Source organism: Saccoglossus kowalevskii, chromosome 21 (genome assembly GCF_978046115.1).
Source record: "Saccoglossus kowalevskii chromosome 21, keSacKowa6.1, whole genome shotgun sequence".
Lineage (NCBI taxonomy): Eukaryota > Metazoa > Hemichordata > Enteropneusta > Harrimaniidae > Saccoglossus > Saccoglossus kowalevskii.
The window spans coordinates 12606620-12626089 of record NC_140661.1 but is presented as its reverse complement, the minus strand read 5'-3'; the positions used below and the strand labels follow the sequence as shown (position 1 = coordinate 12626089).

General features: G+C 35.0%; 1 protein-coding gene across 1 annotated transcript; it reads left to right on the top strand.

Annotated features, from left to right (window-relative positions):
• Nucleotides 1-12672: 12672 nt before the first annotated feature.
• On the top strand, nt 12673-15022 carry LOC146729635 (troponin C-akin-1 protein-like). Its single transcript, XM_085495190.1, has 2 exons — nt 12673-12891; nt 14581-15022. Exons 1-2 carry the CDS (start codon nt 12778-12780, stop codon nt 14857-14859), a joined length of 393 nt encoding a protein of 130 aa, XP_085351316.1. The 5' UTR covers nt 12673-12777; the 3' UTR covers nt 14860-15022.
• Nucleotides 15023-19470: the final 4448 nt, after the last annotated feature.

Here is a 19470-nt window from a genome sequence, read left to right as displayed (position 1 = left end):
CTGGTTGTAATTAACAGGTGAGCAGGATGGCGATAACTGTTGAGCTGGTTGTAATTAACTGGTGAGCAGGATGGCGATAACTGTTGAGCTGGTTGTCAATAACTGGTGAGCAGGATGGCAATAACTGTTGAGCTGGTTGTAATTAACAGGTGAGCAGGATGACAATAACTGTTGAGCAGGATGTCAATAACTGGTGAGCAGGATAACAATAACTGTTGAGCTGGTTGTAATTAACTGGTGAGCAGGATGACAATAACTGTTGAGCTGGTTGTAATTAACTGGTGAGCAGGATGGCGATAACTGTTGAGCTGGTTGTAATTAACTGGTGAGCAGGATGACAATAACTGTTGAGCTGGTTGTAATTAACTGGTGAGCAGGATGGCGATAACTGTTGAGCTGGTTGTAATTAACAGGTGAGCAGGATGGCGATAACTGTTGAGCTGGTTGTAATTAACTGGTGAGCAGGATGGCGATAACTGTTGAGCTGGTTGTAATTAACAGGTGAGCAGGATGGCAATAACTGTTGAGCTGGTTGTAATTAACTGGTGAGCAGGATGGCGATAACTGTTGAGCTGGTTGTAATTAACTGGTGAGCAGGATGACAATAACTGTTGAGCTGGTTGTAATTAACTGGTGAGCAGGATGACAATAACTGTTGAGCTGGTTGTAATTAACTGGTGAGCAGGATGACAATAACTGTTGAGCTGGTTGTAATTAACTGGTGAGCAGGATGGCGATAACTGTTGAGCAGGATGTCAATAACTGGTGAGCAGGATAACAATAACTGTTGAGCTGGTTGTAATTAACTGGTGAGCAGGATGGCAATAACTGTTGAGCTGGTTGTAATTAACTGGTGAGCAGGATGTCAATAACTAGTGAGCAGGATGTCAATAACTGGTGAGCAAGATGACAATAACTAGTGAACAGGATTTCAATAACTGGTGAACAAGATGACAATAACTAGTGAACAGGATTTCAATAACTGGTGAGCAAGATGACAATAACTAGTGAGCAGGATGACAATAACTAGTGAGCAGGATGACAATAACTAGTGAGCAGGATGGCGATAACAGGATGTTGAATGTTGGAAATAAAGGCATATGTGCAAATTATTAATATACCCTATACCATAGATTACTACTCAAGCATAACATAGATGAACGCAAGTTATGTTAAACTACGCCATCAGTGTATAACAAAGTTACATTCACATGACCTAAACGTGTATATGGCATATGTTGAATTCTTTTAGTCTAAAAAGAGTGTGGTTAACACTTTTACCACTTCCATTTCTGAATCTCCAGACATTGAGCATTAACTTAAGAGCAAATTTGAAATTTTTGTAAAGGCAGCCATATTATGATTACAATTTCAGTGCAATTGAACATTTTTGACTCCCATGTGCGAAGCACATAATGGGAGTCTTTGCAGTTAGTGTGTCTGTGTGTGTGTATGTGTGTCCGACTGTTCCACTGCTATCTCAAGAACCATACATCGGTTTTTGATGAAACTTGGTGCATAGATGCTCTGGGCCAATGCGCAGATTTGATTAGGTTTTGGTAAAAATCCATGCTCGTTAATTATTATAAATTTAGATTTATATATATATATTTAATGAATGAGTCTATATTTCACGGATGCCTATTAATATCTAGAGTACTGTAGTACGATGATATTATTAATTTGCATCATTTCAGATGGCGGGATTCGGTAGCAGGCTTCATTCTTACCAGTCAAGTTTGCTGCAGTTTATGCAGCTCTCTTGGTCGTGGTATACGTTGCGGGCGACCAGCAACGTAATATCAAAATAGCTTAAGCGGCCAATAAGATCTGCTAAACTGCAGCAACAGTCAAGTATGTTCTCACCATTAATGGGTGAAAATCAACAGTTTGAAATTGGTCTATCAATTAATTGTATTATTGTTGAGTGAAAACATTTATATTCGTAACATATCTGTATGCTAATGAAGGTTATTATTCCGAAATGTTGTAAAACATGTTGAGAAAAGCGGCATGCAATTTTAGCGAATTTTGGTAAAATGACGTAAATAGCGAAATGTTGATTTAGCGAATCTCTCTTGTCATTGTTGATTTCTTTGTTTGGCGGCCATTTTGAATTGATAATAAAGTCATTATCGGCATCTTGAATTAGCGAATCAGTTCTCTCGCTAAATTCGCGAAAAAGATATGCTCGCGAAAAAGGCATTCTTTACAGTAGTCTGATTGTTATGTAAATGAACCACAATGCTGTCCAAAATGTTTACGCTAACTGGACATTCCAGCGTTTCTTTTGCTGTGAATCCCGGATCATAGCTTCGACGAACAATTTACAGAGATGGAACCCCAACAGTAAAATAACATGTGATGGCTAAAATTTTCCTTGCCTTTCACAAAATAATTAAGCCCACATAAGTGTTCATTTTGGATCTGTTTACAGACTGGAAAATGTTCACAAGTTGATACAATTTAACAACGTTAATATGTTGGAGTTTGGAGGGATATATTACATTAAATACTCACTATAACAATAATATGATTAATGCCAATCTATAACAATATATAAATATTCTCTAGATATAAAATATGTTACCATAGAAAGAGAAGCAAAAATAGAAATGAAATCAAAATTGTGTGAAATAAAATCTCGTCTGCATTTTTTTGTAATGTGTACTAGAAACATTGATTCCTGTTATTGAGAGTATAAAGAACATACAATACAATTTTATGTATTACTAATCCTTTTCTCCATACGAGAATAACCTCAAAAAACCAAAATGATTCACTGGATTAAAAATATAACACATAATTTTATCCAGAGAATCTTATTGCTAAATTAGTGTACTATGGATAGGCAAAGGGCAATTGTGGGGAGGTAGTACATAAAATGATCGCGAGTTTAGGATGGAATTCATTCTATAAAAATGAGAAAACATCAATGGTGAGTAATTTATACCATTAATCTCGAAACATTCATAGCGATAAACATTGGTGAAAGCTGCTAGGACGAATTAATATAATATATAGAAAAGGTTAGTGGGTAATCATATCTTTAGAAATAATTCAATATAACCAGATATATCGGACAATGCACCGTTTTCAATGATAGATACAACTTATCTCTGATTATATCTTATTAAAGATACTTTGTGTCTGAAATCTTTTCAAGTTGTTATATTGACTAATTATCAAGGACTATGATTACCTACTTCAATTTTTTATATGTTATATTTATTTCAAATATGTCAAAGCGACAATAGCTGTGATTTCCAAAATTTGTTTGTTTAATTATAACCTAATCTTATTGAATTGTTCTATTCAACACAGTAACATGGAAAAAGTGACTCAAGGCTAATTACGCATAAAATGTGATGTGAAAACTTAAGGATCATTTATTTGCCCTTTCCTTGGATTCGGACATGTGTAGGAACCGTAGGAAATGATGGCACACAACCTACACTATTATAGGAAATGACACATAAAAACATCAGTGAGAGGCCGACTGCCAGAGAAATGCTTGGCCTCTTGAAAAGACGACGTATTTGACATTTCATCGAGGGTCCCCTGTAAATTTTCATCTTGTACAGTAATCCCCAAGGCTCGCTTGACAAAACTCAATTTTAATAATAGACCTGGACGTAATCCCACTACTATCTTTTTCACAATGTAATGAAATGATGCACTATATTCTTTCAATTGGAATGTGAATTACTTTGATATAGACAATTTAAATTGACAGCATTCATTGCCCTTCTAATTCTTCACCATGTACAGTGGCAATAACAAGTAAAAGTGTGATTATATAAATCATGTAAGAACTGTGTTGGATGATTTCTTCACTCATTCAAGTACCGGTATATTTGTTTTCTAGGCAGGAAACTCACATATTACATGAATTCGAAAAAGATTTTTATGGTTCTAATTTAAAGGGCAGTGGTCGTTGTGCTACGCATGTGCGACATTTGTGTTGATAAAAATTGATTTTCCCACAATCCAATGCGCTATTCTTATGGAAATCACAAGTATGAGGATTGACCTGGCCGCGAATTACACTAATTACCGCCGGTGACTCCTTCGATACTTTCCAATTACCTAAATATATACCTAATTAAAGCCTGGTAACGTATCAGTTTGCACTCGTTGATCTGCGCTACAGTCAAAGTTACCATCTTTGTTTATATGAGACCCATATATCTCGTGCATGCGTGACGCGACGACTACCACCCTTTAAGTATTATTATGGTTGCATGTGTTAGAGAAGAAAGAAATTTTAACTGCCTAGATAAGTTTTATTTCCTTGCAGTAAAAAGATTTTTTTTAACTTAGGTGAGTGGTTATATTTACTTGTGAGAGCTTATCGGGTAATGGTTTGTGGCAGAGGTCGAAAAAAAATATCTAGTTGTCTAACCTCTCTCCGCAGGAAAATGAAAATGCAGTTGTCAAATAATTTCGAATATATATACCAATCGAAATATATATCCCGTTTGACATATAGTTCTGACTGATTGAACTTGCATGCAAATGGATTTAGAAATGTTGCTGCAGATCAGAGAGTCACAAGAATTGTTTTGTTTGCCACTCGTATAGTGTTCACTGTCTACTGTTCCACTGACCAATGGAACAGTGAGTAACATAACACAGTAACGTACAAAAGTACATAACAATTATGGTGGTCATAATGTCAATAAATGGCGAGAAGGATTTTGAATGTTGGAAATTAATATATATATATATATATATATATATATATATATATATATATATATATATATATATATATATATATATATATATATATATATATATATATATATATATATATATATATATATATATATATATATATATATATATAATACATCTCTATAGTATAATAGAATTTTTCACGAGCGATACGGTGAAATTATTAATTTCATTTGGCGAAATTCGGTAGCAGGCTTCATTCTTACTAGTCAAGTATGTTCTCAACATTGATGGGTGAAAATAAACAGTTTGAAATTAGTCTATTAATTAATTGTATTACTGCCGCGTGAAAACATTTATATCCGTAAAAATAGCGTATGTATGATACATTGGTATTCTGCTCCTAGCTTCAGCTTAATATTTGTTCACTGAGTCGCAAATACACAAAAATAAAGCTTTTTTTCGGTATTTTACTGGTATCTGACCTTGTTTATTTGGAGTACAGATCCATCCAATATGGCGTGCGAATGTTTTTACCAAAATAAGTCTTTGTGAAAAATAATGGTTGTCTATAAAACACAGAACCATCTGTAGAGCAACACGAGTAAATGGCAATCATATAAAGGAATGAAATTTAATCACAATTTATTTTATATTATATTAAAAGGCAAACAAACAAACAAACAAACAAACAATGTATTTTACACGCGTTGTATACGTTGCTATGGGGTCATATCGAATAGAACCGGCACGACGACCATCTGCCTAAATTGCAATCATAAATAGAAAGGTAATTTAATTGAACTTTATCTAGTTACAGTAACTTAAATTCAACGAAAATCACAATTAAATTAATTAAATGTGTATTGACAATAAGGTAAATGGGTAAGTATGTATACAGTACATCAAACTAAACCCGAATTTCATGTAAATAAACAATGTATTTTTTATGCAACAGAGTTTTATGCAACAGAGACGCACAACAAGAGGTAATCAAGGCCATTAATGAACTGGGTACCTGTAAACCTTAAACAAATTCCAATAGAACAATGATGAGACGAACCAGAAGTGGTGGAAAACATCGTGGCGGTAAATCTACACCGACAAAAGGATCCATTGCTAATTTTATGCAAATTAATGCATTGACAGAAAACCAAGAATGCGATACACCTGATGAAGACACGCAATCTGGCAATGTTGACCAATCTGATCATGCGCAGGAAGCTGACACGTATTCAATCAATGAACACGGCGAGGACGACGTCTTAGAAATGCATGATTTCCAACGCTTCGTAAAAAACGCTCTAATGCTTTTAGAGAAAAGCATAGACAATATTTGTAAGGAACATTCAGTTATCCTTGAAAAATTGCAAGTTACGGAACTCAAACAGAAGACGCTAGAAGAAACTGTAACCAAACAGGGAGAAACAATCCGACAGCTAGAGAACTCAAACCGTGACATGCATGAACAAGTGAGTCAACTGCATCATAACTGTTTACAACTACATGATACAAACAGAAGACTAGATGAAGAAAACCTCAAAATGAAGAGATATTCGAGAAGTTTTAACTTACGGTTCGGAGGTGTCCAAGAAATAGAAGGCAAGACTGCCTACGCGTGGCAAAGCAGATTTTACAGAGCAAGTTCGGAATGGAAAACGCAGAGATAGAGAACGCACACCGTACTGGTCTTAAAAATAGTGGGAATCCGCGGCATATTCTAGCCAAATTTTTATATCGTCCGCAACACCATAACATTATTGTGAACTCAAAGAAGGCATTACAAGGTACGGGAATTTTCGTGACTGAAGATCTCTGCCCAGCAGATTATAGAAGTAAACGCGCCGTACGTGAAATAATGAATAAAGCCTATAGCGAAGGACGAAAACCAAGATTTCGGGATGGAAAACTATATATAAATGGGAAACAATACACCAACCAACCATGTGCCAACTGAATCTAGAAGATAGCGGTGAATCAAAGATGGAAATTGGTCTGAGTGGTCATATTTCTACGTGTGTATCCTTAACTGTATGAATTAATATACGTCATGAGTGTTAACGAGTTATTTATTTATATATGTGTATGTATGTTTCAATTATATATATATATATATTGTTTCTTTAATCTTTATTCTACAATTTTTAACTACTAAGCATGTATCTGAACGCCTAATTTGCATAGTGTTTGTCTAAATGACAATGTTTCATGGTAATGGGAATTTAAGGCAATTATGAAAAAATGGCACCAAAACAACCCAGTATTGATATAAAACTAACTGGTTAAAGAAAGATTCCCAGATGCATGCTTTTCGGGGGCCCTTAAGCCCATTCAACACTGTATTTTGTCTGCAATCGTTTACGGTTGTTTTGCTAAATCTTTTTTGCTTTTTTGTTTCTTTTTGCTATTGATCTTTTTGTTTTTTCTGTGCGTGTATTATGTCAAAGGTCAAAATAGTGTCTTTAAATGTTAAAGGTATTAGGGAAAAGTATAAACAGAAAGAAATATTTCAATTTTTACGTAAACAAAAAGCACATATTGTTTTACTACAGGAAACTTATTCAAGTCAATGTGTCGAAAAGGTTTGGAAATCTGATTGGGGAGGCGAGTTGTTTTTATGTCATGGTTCAAATCACAGGGCTGGCACCGCCGTTCTTATAAACAAATCTAGTGATCTGAATATTGGCAGAAATGTCAAAGATTTACAAGATAGATACATCCTTTTAGAGTTGTCCAAGGGGGATTACACGTTCGTTATTGCAAATATTTATGCTCCAAATGCAACTACAGACCAGAAAATGTTTTTTACTAAGCTTAGTCACGAAATTAAAGTTAACTTTCCTCACTCTAACTGCATTATTGCAGGAGATTTTAATGTCCCCCTCGACCCGATTATAGATAAGTACGGTAGCGGAATCGATAATAAAGGGCCTGCTAGAAGAACAATTTACAGCTTGATGAATGATTTGAAATTACTTGATTTGTATAGAAAATTTAACCCATCATATTATCGGTTTACTTGGAGGCGTGGAAATTCTGGTTCACGATTGGATTACTTTTTGGTTCCCGAACGGTTACAAAACTCGGTCAAAAGTTGTAATATTATGCCAAGCATTCGTACTGACCATAGCATGATCCTTATGACCTTTGACATTCCTGATTGTGGAAGAGGTCCCGGATTTTGGAAGTTTAATAATAGCCTTTTAAACGATAAAATTTATGTCGTGCAAATTGATGCTCTGATCATTGAAGTACAGAGAGAGTGTAACTGTTTGTGTTACAATGCTCAACAAACATTCAAATATTTAAAATTCAAAATCAGGGAGAAAACCATTATTTATAGTAAAAACAAGCAAAGGAATTTGCGTAACAAAGAGAACAACTTAAATAGAAAATTACAACAATTGGAAGAGCGTATTGATGAAACCCTGGATCAAGACATTTTGCTGCAATATGAGCAAGTGAAAAATGAACTGGAAAAGTTGATTGCGCAACAAATACAGGGGTCTGTTATTCGGTCACGGGTAAATTGGTATCAATGGGGAGAAAAGAGCAATAAATATTTCCTAAACCTAGAAAAAAATAATTATAAAAAGAAGTCCATTGACAAACTTAAGGATGGGGACACTCGTATTACAGACTCCAAAGAAATATTGAACACCTTGCAAGATTTTTACGAGAATTTATATTCAAAACGAAAGTTGGAAATTAATGAGAATAGTTATAGCTTCCTTGAAACTGCCCATATTCCAAGCCTCAATCATGAGCAATCAAATATCTGCGAAGGAGAAATTACTAAAGAAGAGTTATTTGAAGCTCTTAAGAGTAATCCTAAGAATAAAACCCCTGGCTGTGATGGAATTCCGCCCGAATTCTATTTGCGATTTTGGAAAAATATCAGTGATTGTCTTCTGGCGTGCATAAATTATATTATATTATAAATTTAGAGAAGACAGAACTAATTCTAGTAGGCGATCAGAATGGGGAATGGGTGCTTCCACAGGGCTTATCGCCGTCTTTGGGTCCCGTTAGGGTACTTGGGGTGTATGTAGGTCACGATAAATACGAAAATGAAAAACTTAATTTTTGGACAAAAATTAAAAAAATGAAAGATAAACTTCAGATTTGGAAATCGAGAGATTTAACCCTTCAAGGCAAAGCATTACTGGGCAAATGCTTCGGAGCCTCACAGTTAATTTACATTATGAATAGTATACCCGTACCAGTTAATGGTATTAAAGAAGCAGGCGCATATCTATTTAATTTTCTATGGAAAGGAAAAAACATTAAGAACAATACCATTTTTGGCCACTTTTCTCAAGGTGGCGTTAACTGTTTAGATCTTGAACTAATGAATAAATCATTAAAATTAACGTGGATAAACAGAATATTAGAATCAGTCATCCTGGTCTAATTTTCCAAACCATTATTTTAATAAATTGGGAGGGCTGGCCTTGCTTATGAATTGTAATTATTCGATTGACTCGCTCTCAGTCAAGATACCTATTTTTTATCGTGAAATTCTTAGTCACTGGGCAGAGTTCCAAAAATCACAAAATATTGCCGAACCTAAGCCAGGGATGCATATAATATGGAACAATAAGTACGTACTTATTGATGGAAAATCGATATTTTACCGCAATTGGTTTGACCACGGTGTGAAGTACGTAAGTGATTTGACTGATGAGAATGGGGAGGTTTTGTCACTCAATTAGTTCCAGACTAAATTTAATATAAAATCAGATTTTATTAAATATTATGGTTTAACGTCCGCAATCCCCACAGAATGGAAATCAGCATTAAAACGGCGTACGTCGCCAAAGGAGACGAGACCTATTTGCGAAAACTATAAGCGATATAGCAAATTCAAATGTAATGATTACTACAATGTTTTAAGAAATTCAAAACTTGAGAAGGCCACTGCATTAAGCACCTTTGCTAGTAAACAATATACAGATGTTGACTGGCAGGAAGCCTGGAAACAAATTAAACAGATAACAATCAACGAAAAAATGCGCGGATTTCAGTATAAAATTTTGCATCGAATTCTTGCGACAAATGTTTTTCTATACAAAAATAAGAAAATTGACGATGACAAATGCAAAAACTGTGACCTAAAAGAAGATTTAGAACACTTGCTGTGGGAATGTGAAGAAAGCCAGAAATTCTGGCAAAAATTTAAAATATTTTGGATAAATATATGTGCCGAAAATATCAATATTTGTAAAAAAAAGGTAATCTTTAATTCTGGTGGTAAAAGTAACTTTCAAGCTCTGTGGAAGCACTTAATTTTACTTGGGAAATACGAATTATACATTGCGAGGTTCAATAATTCTAAACCAAACTTAAACTTATTCATTGAAAGAGTAAAACAAACCTTTAACCTAGAAAAAGCGATTGCAGAACAATATAACAAACACGAAATATTTGTTAATATAATGAAATACCTAGAAAAATAAAAATACTGTAAATATATATATATATATATAACATGAGCGACTTTGACCTTGTTTTTTTGTGTTTTTGTATTTGTATTTTGATCAACTTTTTTTGTTCTTTTTTTTGTATTTGTATTTAAAAAAAAGTTAATCAGTATTCTGTACGTCACACGTTAAAAAACGATTAATTAAAATCTGTGCATTGTATTTATTACATCACACTTTAATATACGATTAATTAAAATCTGTGCATTGTATTTATTAATCACACTTTAATATACGATTAATTAAAATCTGTGCATTGTATTTATTACATCACACTTTAATATACGATTAATTAAAATCTGTGCATTGTATTTATTGCATCACACTTTAATATACGATTAATTAAAATCTGTGCATTGTATTTATTAATCACACTTCAATATACGATTAATTAAAATCTGTGCATTGTATTTATTACATCACACTTTAATATACGATTAATTAAAATCTATGCATTGTATTTATTAATCACACTTCAATATACGATTAATTAAAATCTGTGCAATGTATTTATTACATCACACTTTAATATACGATTAATTAAAATCTGTGCATTGTATTTATTACATCACACTTTAATATACGATTAATTAAAAAAAAACAAAAAAAAAACAATGTAATTTACACGCGTTGTGTACGTCGCTGTGAGTCCCATATCGAACGGTCGCAGCACGACTTAGTTTTTCAGTTTCAACATCCGGTTCCGGTTTCGCGGTCACCCATAATTCAGTGACCGCGTTGAAAACTAAGTTAACCGATTAACGGGTGCTGTGTTGTCACGTGTGTGTTGTTACTATTTTTATAGGACAATATTATCCCAGAAAATGCCAGGATGTGTGACCTTTAGAGGTCATCCACAGGTATATATATGATAGACAATCACGCCGTCAGTGCGTACTTTCGCTTCGTGTTTCCTCGTCATGACGTGGGCCATGCCAGGTTTTACCGCGATGATACTATGATCATTACGTTTTTTCCCAAAGTGACACATGCGGCATGGTGTTAATATTTGGACATCATAATTTGACAGTCCCCACTTCAAAAATAAAGTTGCTATGAAAAAAGAATATGATCACGATTTGGTTACGATTAGGCCACGGTCAAATCACGTGCACTGTTTATTATATTAGATTTATCAAGCTATGCTTGTGAGTAGCCTGAGGAGGTCGCGTGAGTTGCGCCCTCCGCGGTGCTTAAAAACCAAACTCACGTGTGAGGTGTGATGCCGTTCGACCGGCGAGGGCGCGACTCACACCTACATGTTAGGTCATGCTTGTGAGTAGACGCTCCGACAAGAGTCGAATTTATCACGGCGGGGGGGGGGGGGTCTGTTTGAAAATCAAGGAAAGAGCAAATGTTTTTCAGTATAACTTTCAGAAAAATGAAATAATAAAAACTAAAAATATGCGCCCGGGCTGAGCTTCATGAACTGTTCATCAATCCGTTCATTCACGGAATTTTGAATATGATATAGTATTACATGACAATGCATACAAAGAGGGTTTTAGATTTTACATTGGGCATAAAATATCGAATCAGTTTTTTGAGAACTAGTTGACATTTTTATCATTCATCAAAAATCATGATAGCATCTAGACAAAATAAAATGTCAGCATATATGAATGAGTCTTTGTCAGAACATACAGTAGCTTTCAAAAAGTCAAAAATACAAGTTTTTTTGCCAAAAAACACCATAATATCGATCATACTGTCCATAGCAGCAATCATGAACATGCGAGCAACTCCCTTGTCGTATATTACTAAAAATACATGGTTTTAATATACGGGTTATGCTGGAAATGTCAAACCATATACTTTTACTACTGTATTATCTGTAAACAATGCCACTCTCTCCGGGGAGTTAGTAAATGTTAATAAATAAATGTTTTTAAATAAAATGAGAGATACAATTACTATTTGTTGTGAAGGTGTGAATGAATCAACGACAGATTATTAGTAATTAAGTCTTTATTCCAGACGTTTGTATTCTGGGTCGTCATGGTGACGTTTGCCGTTTCTAATAAATTTGTTGTTACTTTATACGTCTGGACTAGTTTTGTTTAAAAGTATGTTGGTTTGTGACTAATTTTACGTAACATCATCGATAGAGTTTCGTATGTGGACTAGTTATTTAGACAATAATGAATCCCCTACATCGCTATACTGGATGAGAAGAAGCCTCTATGGCAAGACAATGTGTTAGGTGAACTTGAAGCCGAACTCATTATCGCGTCCAGAACCTTCTCCGAATTAAAGTTGTTATAAATTACCACCATCAGATTTTTTGTTGTTGAAATAAATTTTCTTGCGAATAGAGATTTACAATATCGCGTGACAATGTGAAGCTTTGACGTCATAACAATCTTTAATTCTGATAGTGGTTATTTATACTCGTTGTTAGAGCGCGGATGGTAAATAATACAGGTACTGCACTTCTGTGTGTTTGATTATGTTGGCACGGTTTGGACCAGGCTTTGGACTTTGTCGCTAGCCTCGTTTTCATTTTTACGTCAAAATTCCATCGCTTCCGTGACCACCATGACACATCGTGTTTTTGTTTACGGGACTCTGAAACGCGATAAACCAAACCATTTTCTGATGAGCAATCCAGAGAATGGGAAATCTAAATACATCCGTCGGTGAGGCGCGGAGCGTGGATCGGTGGCCATTGGTGATAGCGACACCGTCTAACATTCCCTTCGTATTAGACAAGAAAGGCCACGGGCATGTGAGTATTTTAACACGGAGTTTTTCGTGGGATCCTGGGTATCCGGGTATTTAGCGTGTGCAGCCAGTATGTCCAGACTTTCTCCCCGCCACAGGGGCTCGGCGACTATGACTATGGCTATTCTGGAAGCACTAATATATGTAAATGTAACTATGTTTACCGTTACTGTAATTTTCCCCCCAACAGCCACGTATAAGTCGCCAAGCCATGTACTTCCCATCCCTCCAAACAACATACACGGGAAAAATGAAAACCCCTTTCACAAAATGGTGTATCCCCCCTACAGACCAAGTTTCTTTTCAATGATACGAACCGAACCGTTTACCCGGCCCAAAACACTGTTATGCGTAAAGGCGTTTACGTTGAAACCGATTTCTGCGGATTTTCAAGAAATACTTTGAGTATAAGCAACTTTTATGATGCCCTAATTTGAAACTAATAACATAATCATGTGATCCAGTTATCCGGATATGACAACAACTAATGACATTTATGTCGGATATTGTAACCTTAGACCTCAACATTTATTCATAATACCTTTAATTATTCATTCCCAAGGTTTTGAGGGATTGTGTCGGTGGTCACATCTAGTTTAAAGTGTTTTGGGGCTGACGTATTTATTTTAGTGCGCATTGTTTTGGTGAGCAAAATAAACTGTTGTTCTTCGTCTACAACCAGAATAGAATGATCTTCACTAACCACTTTGGCCATTTGTACAATGGCGTCATTTAAAAAAAAAACGTTCCAATGTTATTCCATGAGCAAATAGAAAACTCATTTCCGTTTGAATTATGAAATTTATAAAAACTTTTAAAAACGAATGAAATCAGTTTGTTGTGTCAATAGTGATAAATACATTCCCAGTAAAGCCCAATTCGTAAAAGTAAATTGATATTTTGGAAGATTTTTCAATGCCACAAATAAATGATAAATTCGTTTCGTTTTTCTGCTCAACTTTGATGAGTCTGTCATGAATTTGTTTTCGCGTATCTGTTAACCGACTTAATTAGTTGATTATTAGCGAATTGCTGTGTTATGTCTGTCATCGTGTAAGCCTATTTGAAGTTTTGGACGAAACTTGGCTCAGTGGTTTGGAACTAATTACAAGATACCGTCGCTATTCTGACATCCGTAGTTATTAATGTAGTGAACGATTAATCAAAAGATATGACGTATTCAGTACTTAGTGTGATTGGCTTTATGAATGAAGGTTACGCCCTAGAGTCTTTTTACTGCCTTGTAATTGGTTAGAGTTTTGAAAATGAATAAAGAGAGTTTGAGTTGGTCTTGGCGAATACTCCACGACAGACGCAGCCTTGGGAAGTCGAGTCCAGTCTGAGAGAGAGTCCAGTCCAGGGGCGAGCCTTGAGAGAGTCCAGTCTTGGGCGAGTCTTGGTTCAGCATTGTGAGAGTCTTGGGGACTTTTCCCCAGGGCGCTGTGTCTGGTAGAGTGCTCGATTGACCGACTAAGACGAGAGCTGAAACGTATTTCGTTGTGTGTGCCTTATTTGACTGTAAAGTTTAAGTGACTTTCCCGATCCCGTACCTCAAGGGGACGAGATAGAGAGACGAGACGAGTTTTCCCCCTGACAAGTGTGGAGAACCCCGTGAAGGAGAATTCCCCCCTGACAAGTCGATAGTTTCAGATTTTACTTTGCAGTGACGTCATGATTTTAATTGATTTTTCAGATCATACAAGGGGAGCTATACGACATAGACGACGAAATGCTGAAGTCGTGCGACCGACTAGAAAGTCATCCCACGCTCTACACTAGAGAACATTTCAACGTTTTGAACATGTCTACTGGTTCACAAGACTCTGTGTGGTGCTATCTAATGAAAGATTTTAAAGAGGAATTATTGAATTCACCCATGTTGCAGAATTATGACGGAGAACGCATCAATTGTGTAGTTCCGGGTGAAAGGCCAACTGTTTCTGGCATATACAGCTTCGTCAAAAAATCGTGAGAATGTGACAGATATGTGGCATTTAACCATAATAGTGACGTAATAGGGATGACAACGTGTTCCACCTGTCTGTTCAAACAAATAATAATAAAAAAGCAGCTTCAGTGGATTTGCATATGTTTTACATAATAAAATCACAATTGGACACATAGTGCATCATAAATGTAATAGACACAGAGTGATGTTTCGGTAAAATTGTTGTTTGTTTTCCTGATATATTAATTTAAAAGCGGGAGGGTCGTCACCTGCGCAAGAACAGAAGGTCTATATTCGTTGAGACGTTTCCAAAATGTCTTATTCCAACGTTGAATATTGTTTGTGGGCAAGTGAATGAAGACGATAGAATGTCTATTTGTGCAAACCATTTTTTATGTAAACTGACAAAACTATCGAAACTGATAACATATCGGCTTGTCCGATCCGGTCTTCGTTGCAACACAGTCCCTATGATTGCAACAAACACATCATATTCCTCAGATACAGTACTAAGCGTTTTCTTTTGATGGTCAGTAAGATCGTTCACAGAGAAAAAAGCTAGCAACACGTCGATTTTTATATTCCACAATTTTAATTTTACCAAGTATGTGTCGTTTCTATCATGAGTTCTGATTGGGTAGTGCAATTGAGCCCAAGTGAATCTTATAATCGCTTGAGGGCGTGCGACATGTCAGAATAGCCTAAGCTGCCAATAAGAGCTGCTAAAAATGCAGGAAGCCAAGGGTTAATGTTGAAGCTTCGGCCGAATAAATGGTCCTTGGCTGGCGAAGATCGATGTCTTGTGGGATCGAGCCTTGATTACTGTTGCAATAGTTTATTGTATGGTATAACGAACGTCCAATTATCTAAATTGCAGCAGCTAGGATTGTTTCGAAGAAAAGAAAATATGACCATATTACGACTGCTTTGATTTCTCTTCACTGGCTTCCAGTAAAGGATCGTATTGTATATAAATTATTGCTGTTAGTATACAAAGCCCTCAACGGCCAGTCCCCAAATATATTACCGAAATGTTCCATCTATATGTGACATTCAGATAATCTTCAAACTTACATACTGTACTATTTTCACGTTTAGTAACATATGGGAGTCATGTTTGAATAACGTTGTTGGCTAACACGAGTCTCGTGGAAACTGTCAATTAAGTCGTGATAATTGCGTTTACGGATACCAATCTTTTTAGAAACTGTGAGGAACTATTTGCTGTAAGATAATATCTGTGGAAGAATGGCTGAGGGTACTAGAGAGAAAAAGAAGGATACGAAGGGGAGTACGATAACAGCCTGAGAGTACTTACAACAAGATGGCGACTATGACCAGCGTGCACGTGGTAGAAGTGAAGACGATACAAGCAGTGTTCAAATGGATGAAATAAAACTAAAAATGATTATCAAACAATGCCTTACTGATTTAGAAAAGAAGATTGATAACCTTTCTACAACAGTGAATGGTATTCTAGGCGAACAGAAGCGGTTAGGGAATAAGGTGAGCGACATGCGACAGAAGTGCGTTGATTATGAAAAATATTTGCAGTTCACTTCAAATGAACTCGATGACGTAAAAAAACGCAATACTGCACTTGAAATAGCAGTGAAGGATTTAACAACGAGGTTACAAGTTGCTGAAAAATCTGAATTAACCTTGAGGCAGAAGAGATACGCACGTGGCTATGATTTGAGATTCGGAAGTATAACTGAAAGAGAAAATGAAAATTGTACTAATATCGTTAAGGATATTCTCACTCAGAAATTCAAAATGAAGGAAGGAATTGACGATGCATACTTGTTGACAGAGATTAATAGAGGTATATTATGCCCGATTGTGCAGTAACAATGTAGGCTATGATAAATAGATAATTGTTTCCATGCTATGTCTATTGCTTTCTTGGCTATATGGGTAGGGTTATATTTTCTTGGGAAATTAAAATCCTGTTTGCAGTTGTGTATTATTGAGCACAATGTTAATACGGGTAAACTTTGTTAAAGGATAGATTCTGCGAGACACCTGTTGCGTGATAGTAAATGATTATCGACACAAGTTGTAAGTCTGATCTCCTGGAATTTGTCTTGTTAGTTATTGCTTGTTTGTATTAATTATTTGTTCCTTTTGTTGCTAATGAATACACTGAAGATAATTAATATAGTTTGAGAAGTTCAGGTTTAAAAAGGGAAGCAATTTTTAAATGTATTCAAAATCAAAAAGCAGATATTGCCTTGTTACAAGAAACTCATAGTACTTCTGAAACTGAGAACCTTTGGAAAAGGGAATGGGGAGTGAAATTGTTTTTGCCCATGGAACCAGTAATAGCTGTGGTACTGCAGTTCTTTTTCGTAAAAATGTACAATTGTCTAGGTCGATACATAATTTTGAATTTAGAGGTCGCAAATTTGTAATAATTTTAAACCTTTATGCACAAAATGTTGAGAAAGAACAAGTTCAATTTATACGTGGTGTTCAATCTGTAATAAATTCAGATTATCCATATGGTAATTTTAAAGTTGGAGGTGATTTAAATATTCCTTTGGACCCAATTATGGATAGAAGACGTTCTGTTGCTGAAATAGGTCTCATTATCGAACAGAATTACTTAATTTTATGGAATCTGTACATCTAATAGATACGTTTAGGAAATTGAACCCCAATAGACATAGATTTACATGGAGGAGAGGAAACACAGCAACACTGAGATAACAAGATAACAATATTGAGCTTGAAACGTCCGAAAGTAAGCGGGGCCAGGATTCTGGAAATTTAATTGTGCACTTTTGGAGGAGCATGAGTATACAGAAATGATGAAATTATTAATTACGAATACATTAAAAGATAATAATAATTTAGATGATCAGACTAAGTTTGAATTTCTAAAATATAAAATTAGAGATACTACAGTTAGTTTTTCTAAAAAGGGAGCAAAATCAAACAGAGATAAGGAAATAGAATTGTACATTGAATTAACAAAAATGAAACAGAAAATAGACGACAATTTGAATGACGAAACTTTAATGAAATATGAAATAATAAAGAGAGAATTGGAGGACATTAGATCTCGAGTTAAATGGTATCAAGAAGGAGAGAAAAGTACAAAGTATTTTTTAAACCTTGAAAAAATTAACTATAGGAAAAAAGTTATAAATGAGTTACGAGTAGATAAAAAAATACTGAGAAAATTTTAAAGGAGATTAGACTATATTATGTTTCGTTTTTCAATAAAAATAATATACCTTGTGTAGAAAAAGATAAAATAAATATGACTGAAGGCTTGCTTAGTAAGAAATAAATTTACTCTGCTTTTAAAAAATAAATAAATCCCCAGGTAGTGACAGGTTACCACCTGAATTTTATCTATATTTTTGGGATGAAATTGGTAATGCTTTGCTTTGCTCATTAAATTCTGGATATAATAAAGGGAAAATGTCAGTAACACTGAAACAGGCAATTATTGCTTTATTACCAAAACCAGAAAAAGATCATATGGAACTCAGAAATTGGAGACCAGTATCTCTCCTTGATACCGATTACAAAATAGCAAGTAGGTGTATTGCCAAAAGACTTGAAGAAATGTTACCATCAGTTCTCCATGAAGATCAATCTGCTTTCGTTCCAGGACGAAAAATAATTGATAATACAAGATTAATCACAGATATATTAGATTATTGTGAAAGTAGAGAAAATCTAGGGGCGGTTCTCTTCGTCGATTTTACAAAGGCGTTTGACACTCTTGAGTGGTCCTTTTTAGATAAAGCACTTGGTCTATTTGGATTTGGAAATTCTTTTAAAAAAATGGGTATCAGTGTTTTATAATAATATTGAAAGTTGTGTACTAAATAATGGGTTCTCAACCAGGTGGTTTGGTTTAACAAGGGGTATCAGACAAGGCTGTCCACTGTCCACAGCATTATTTGGTATTGCGATAGAACTATTAGCGATAGTTGTAAGATCATGTGATCAGCTTCAGGGAATTCAATTGCCATGTGGTTATAATAAAAAAAATCTTGTTTTACTGACGATACTACTCTTACTTGGGAAATAATTCAGTTAAAATTACTCTTAATATACTGAAACATTTCCACGGGTACTCTGGTTTAGAGGTTAATCTCAATAAAACTGAGCTTCTAATACTTGGTAAATAGAAAACACATTGGCATTCAATTGAAAGATTACACCCCCTTTTGAGCCAATTGGGTATTTGGGAATATTTCTAGGACATAATAAAAAGGAAAACTTAAAATTGAATTTTTATCAAAAATACTAAAAATTAGTAGTAAATTGGATATTAGTCACGAAATTTGTCCATAAAAGGGAGGATAATACTTGTAAAATCTTTTGGAGCACCAAATTTATTGTATTCTATGAATGCAATTTCTATTCCAGAACAAGGAATAGCAGAAGCGGCGTCATCACTTTTTAATTTTATTTGGGGTGGCAAAAAACATATTAAAAAATAATACCATAATTGGTGATAGAAGTCAAGGTGGACTACAAATGACTGACTTAGAACTTCTAAACAAGGCTTTTAAATTGGCATGGGCAATACGTATTATCGAAACAAAAGCAGTATGGGGATTAATTCAAGCCGTTACTTATCCTTTAAAGCAAGTTTGTATTTATTTTGTA

What these genes read in the sequence shown, in the direction of transcription:
- LOC146729635 (XM_085495190.1), top strand. Translation starts at nt 12,778, where the DNA reads ATGGGAAATCTAAATACATCCGTCGGTGAGGCGCGGAGCGTGGATCGG. An exon ending in ACAAGAAAGGCCACGGGCAT is followed by an intron (nt 12,892 to 14,580) that starts GTGAGTATTTTA and finishes TTGATTTTTCAG; the next exon opens with ATCATACAAGGGGAGCTATA.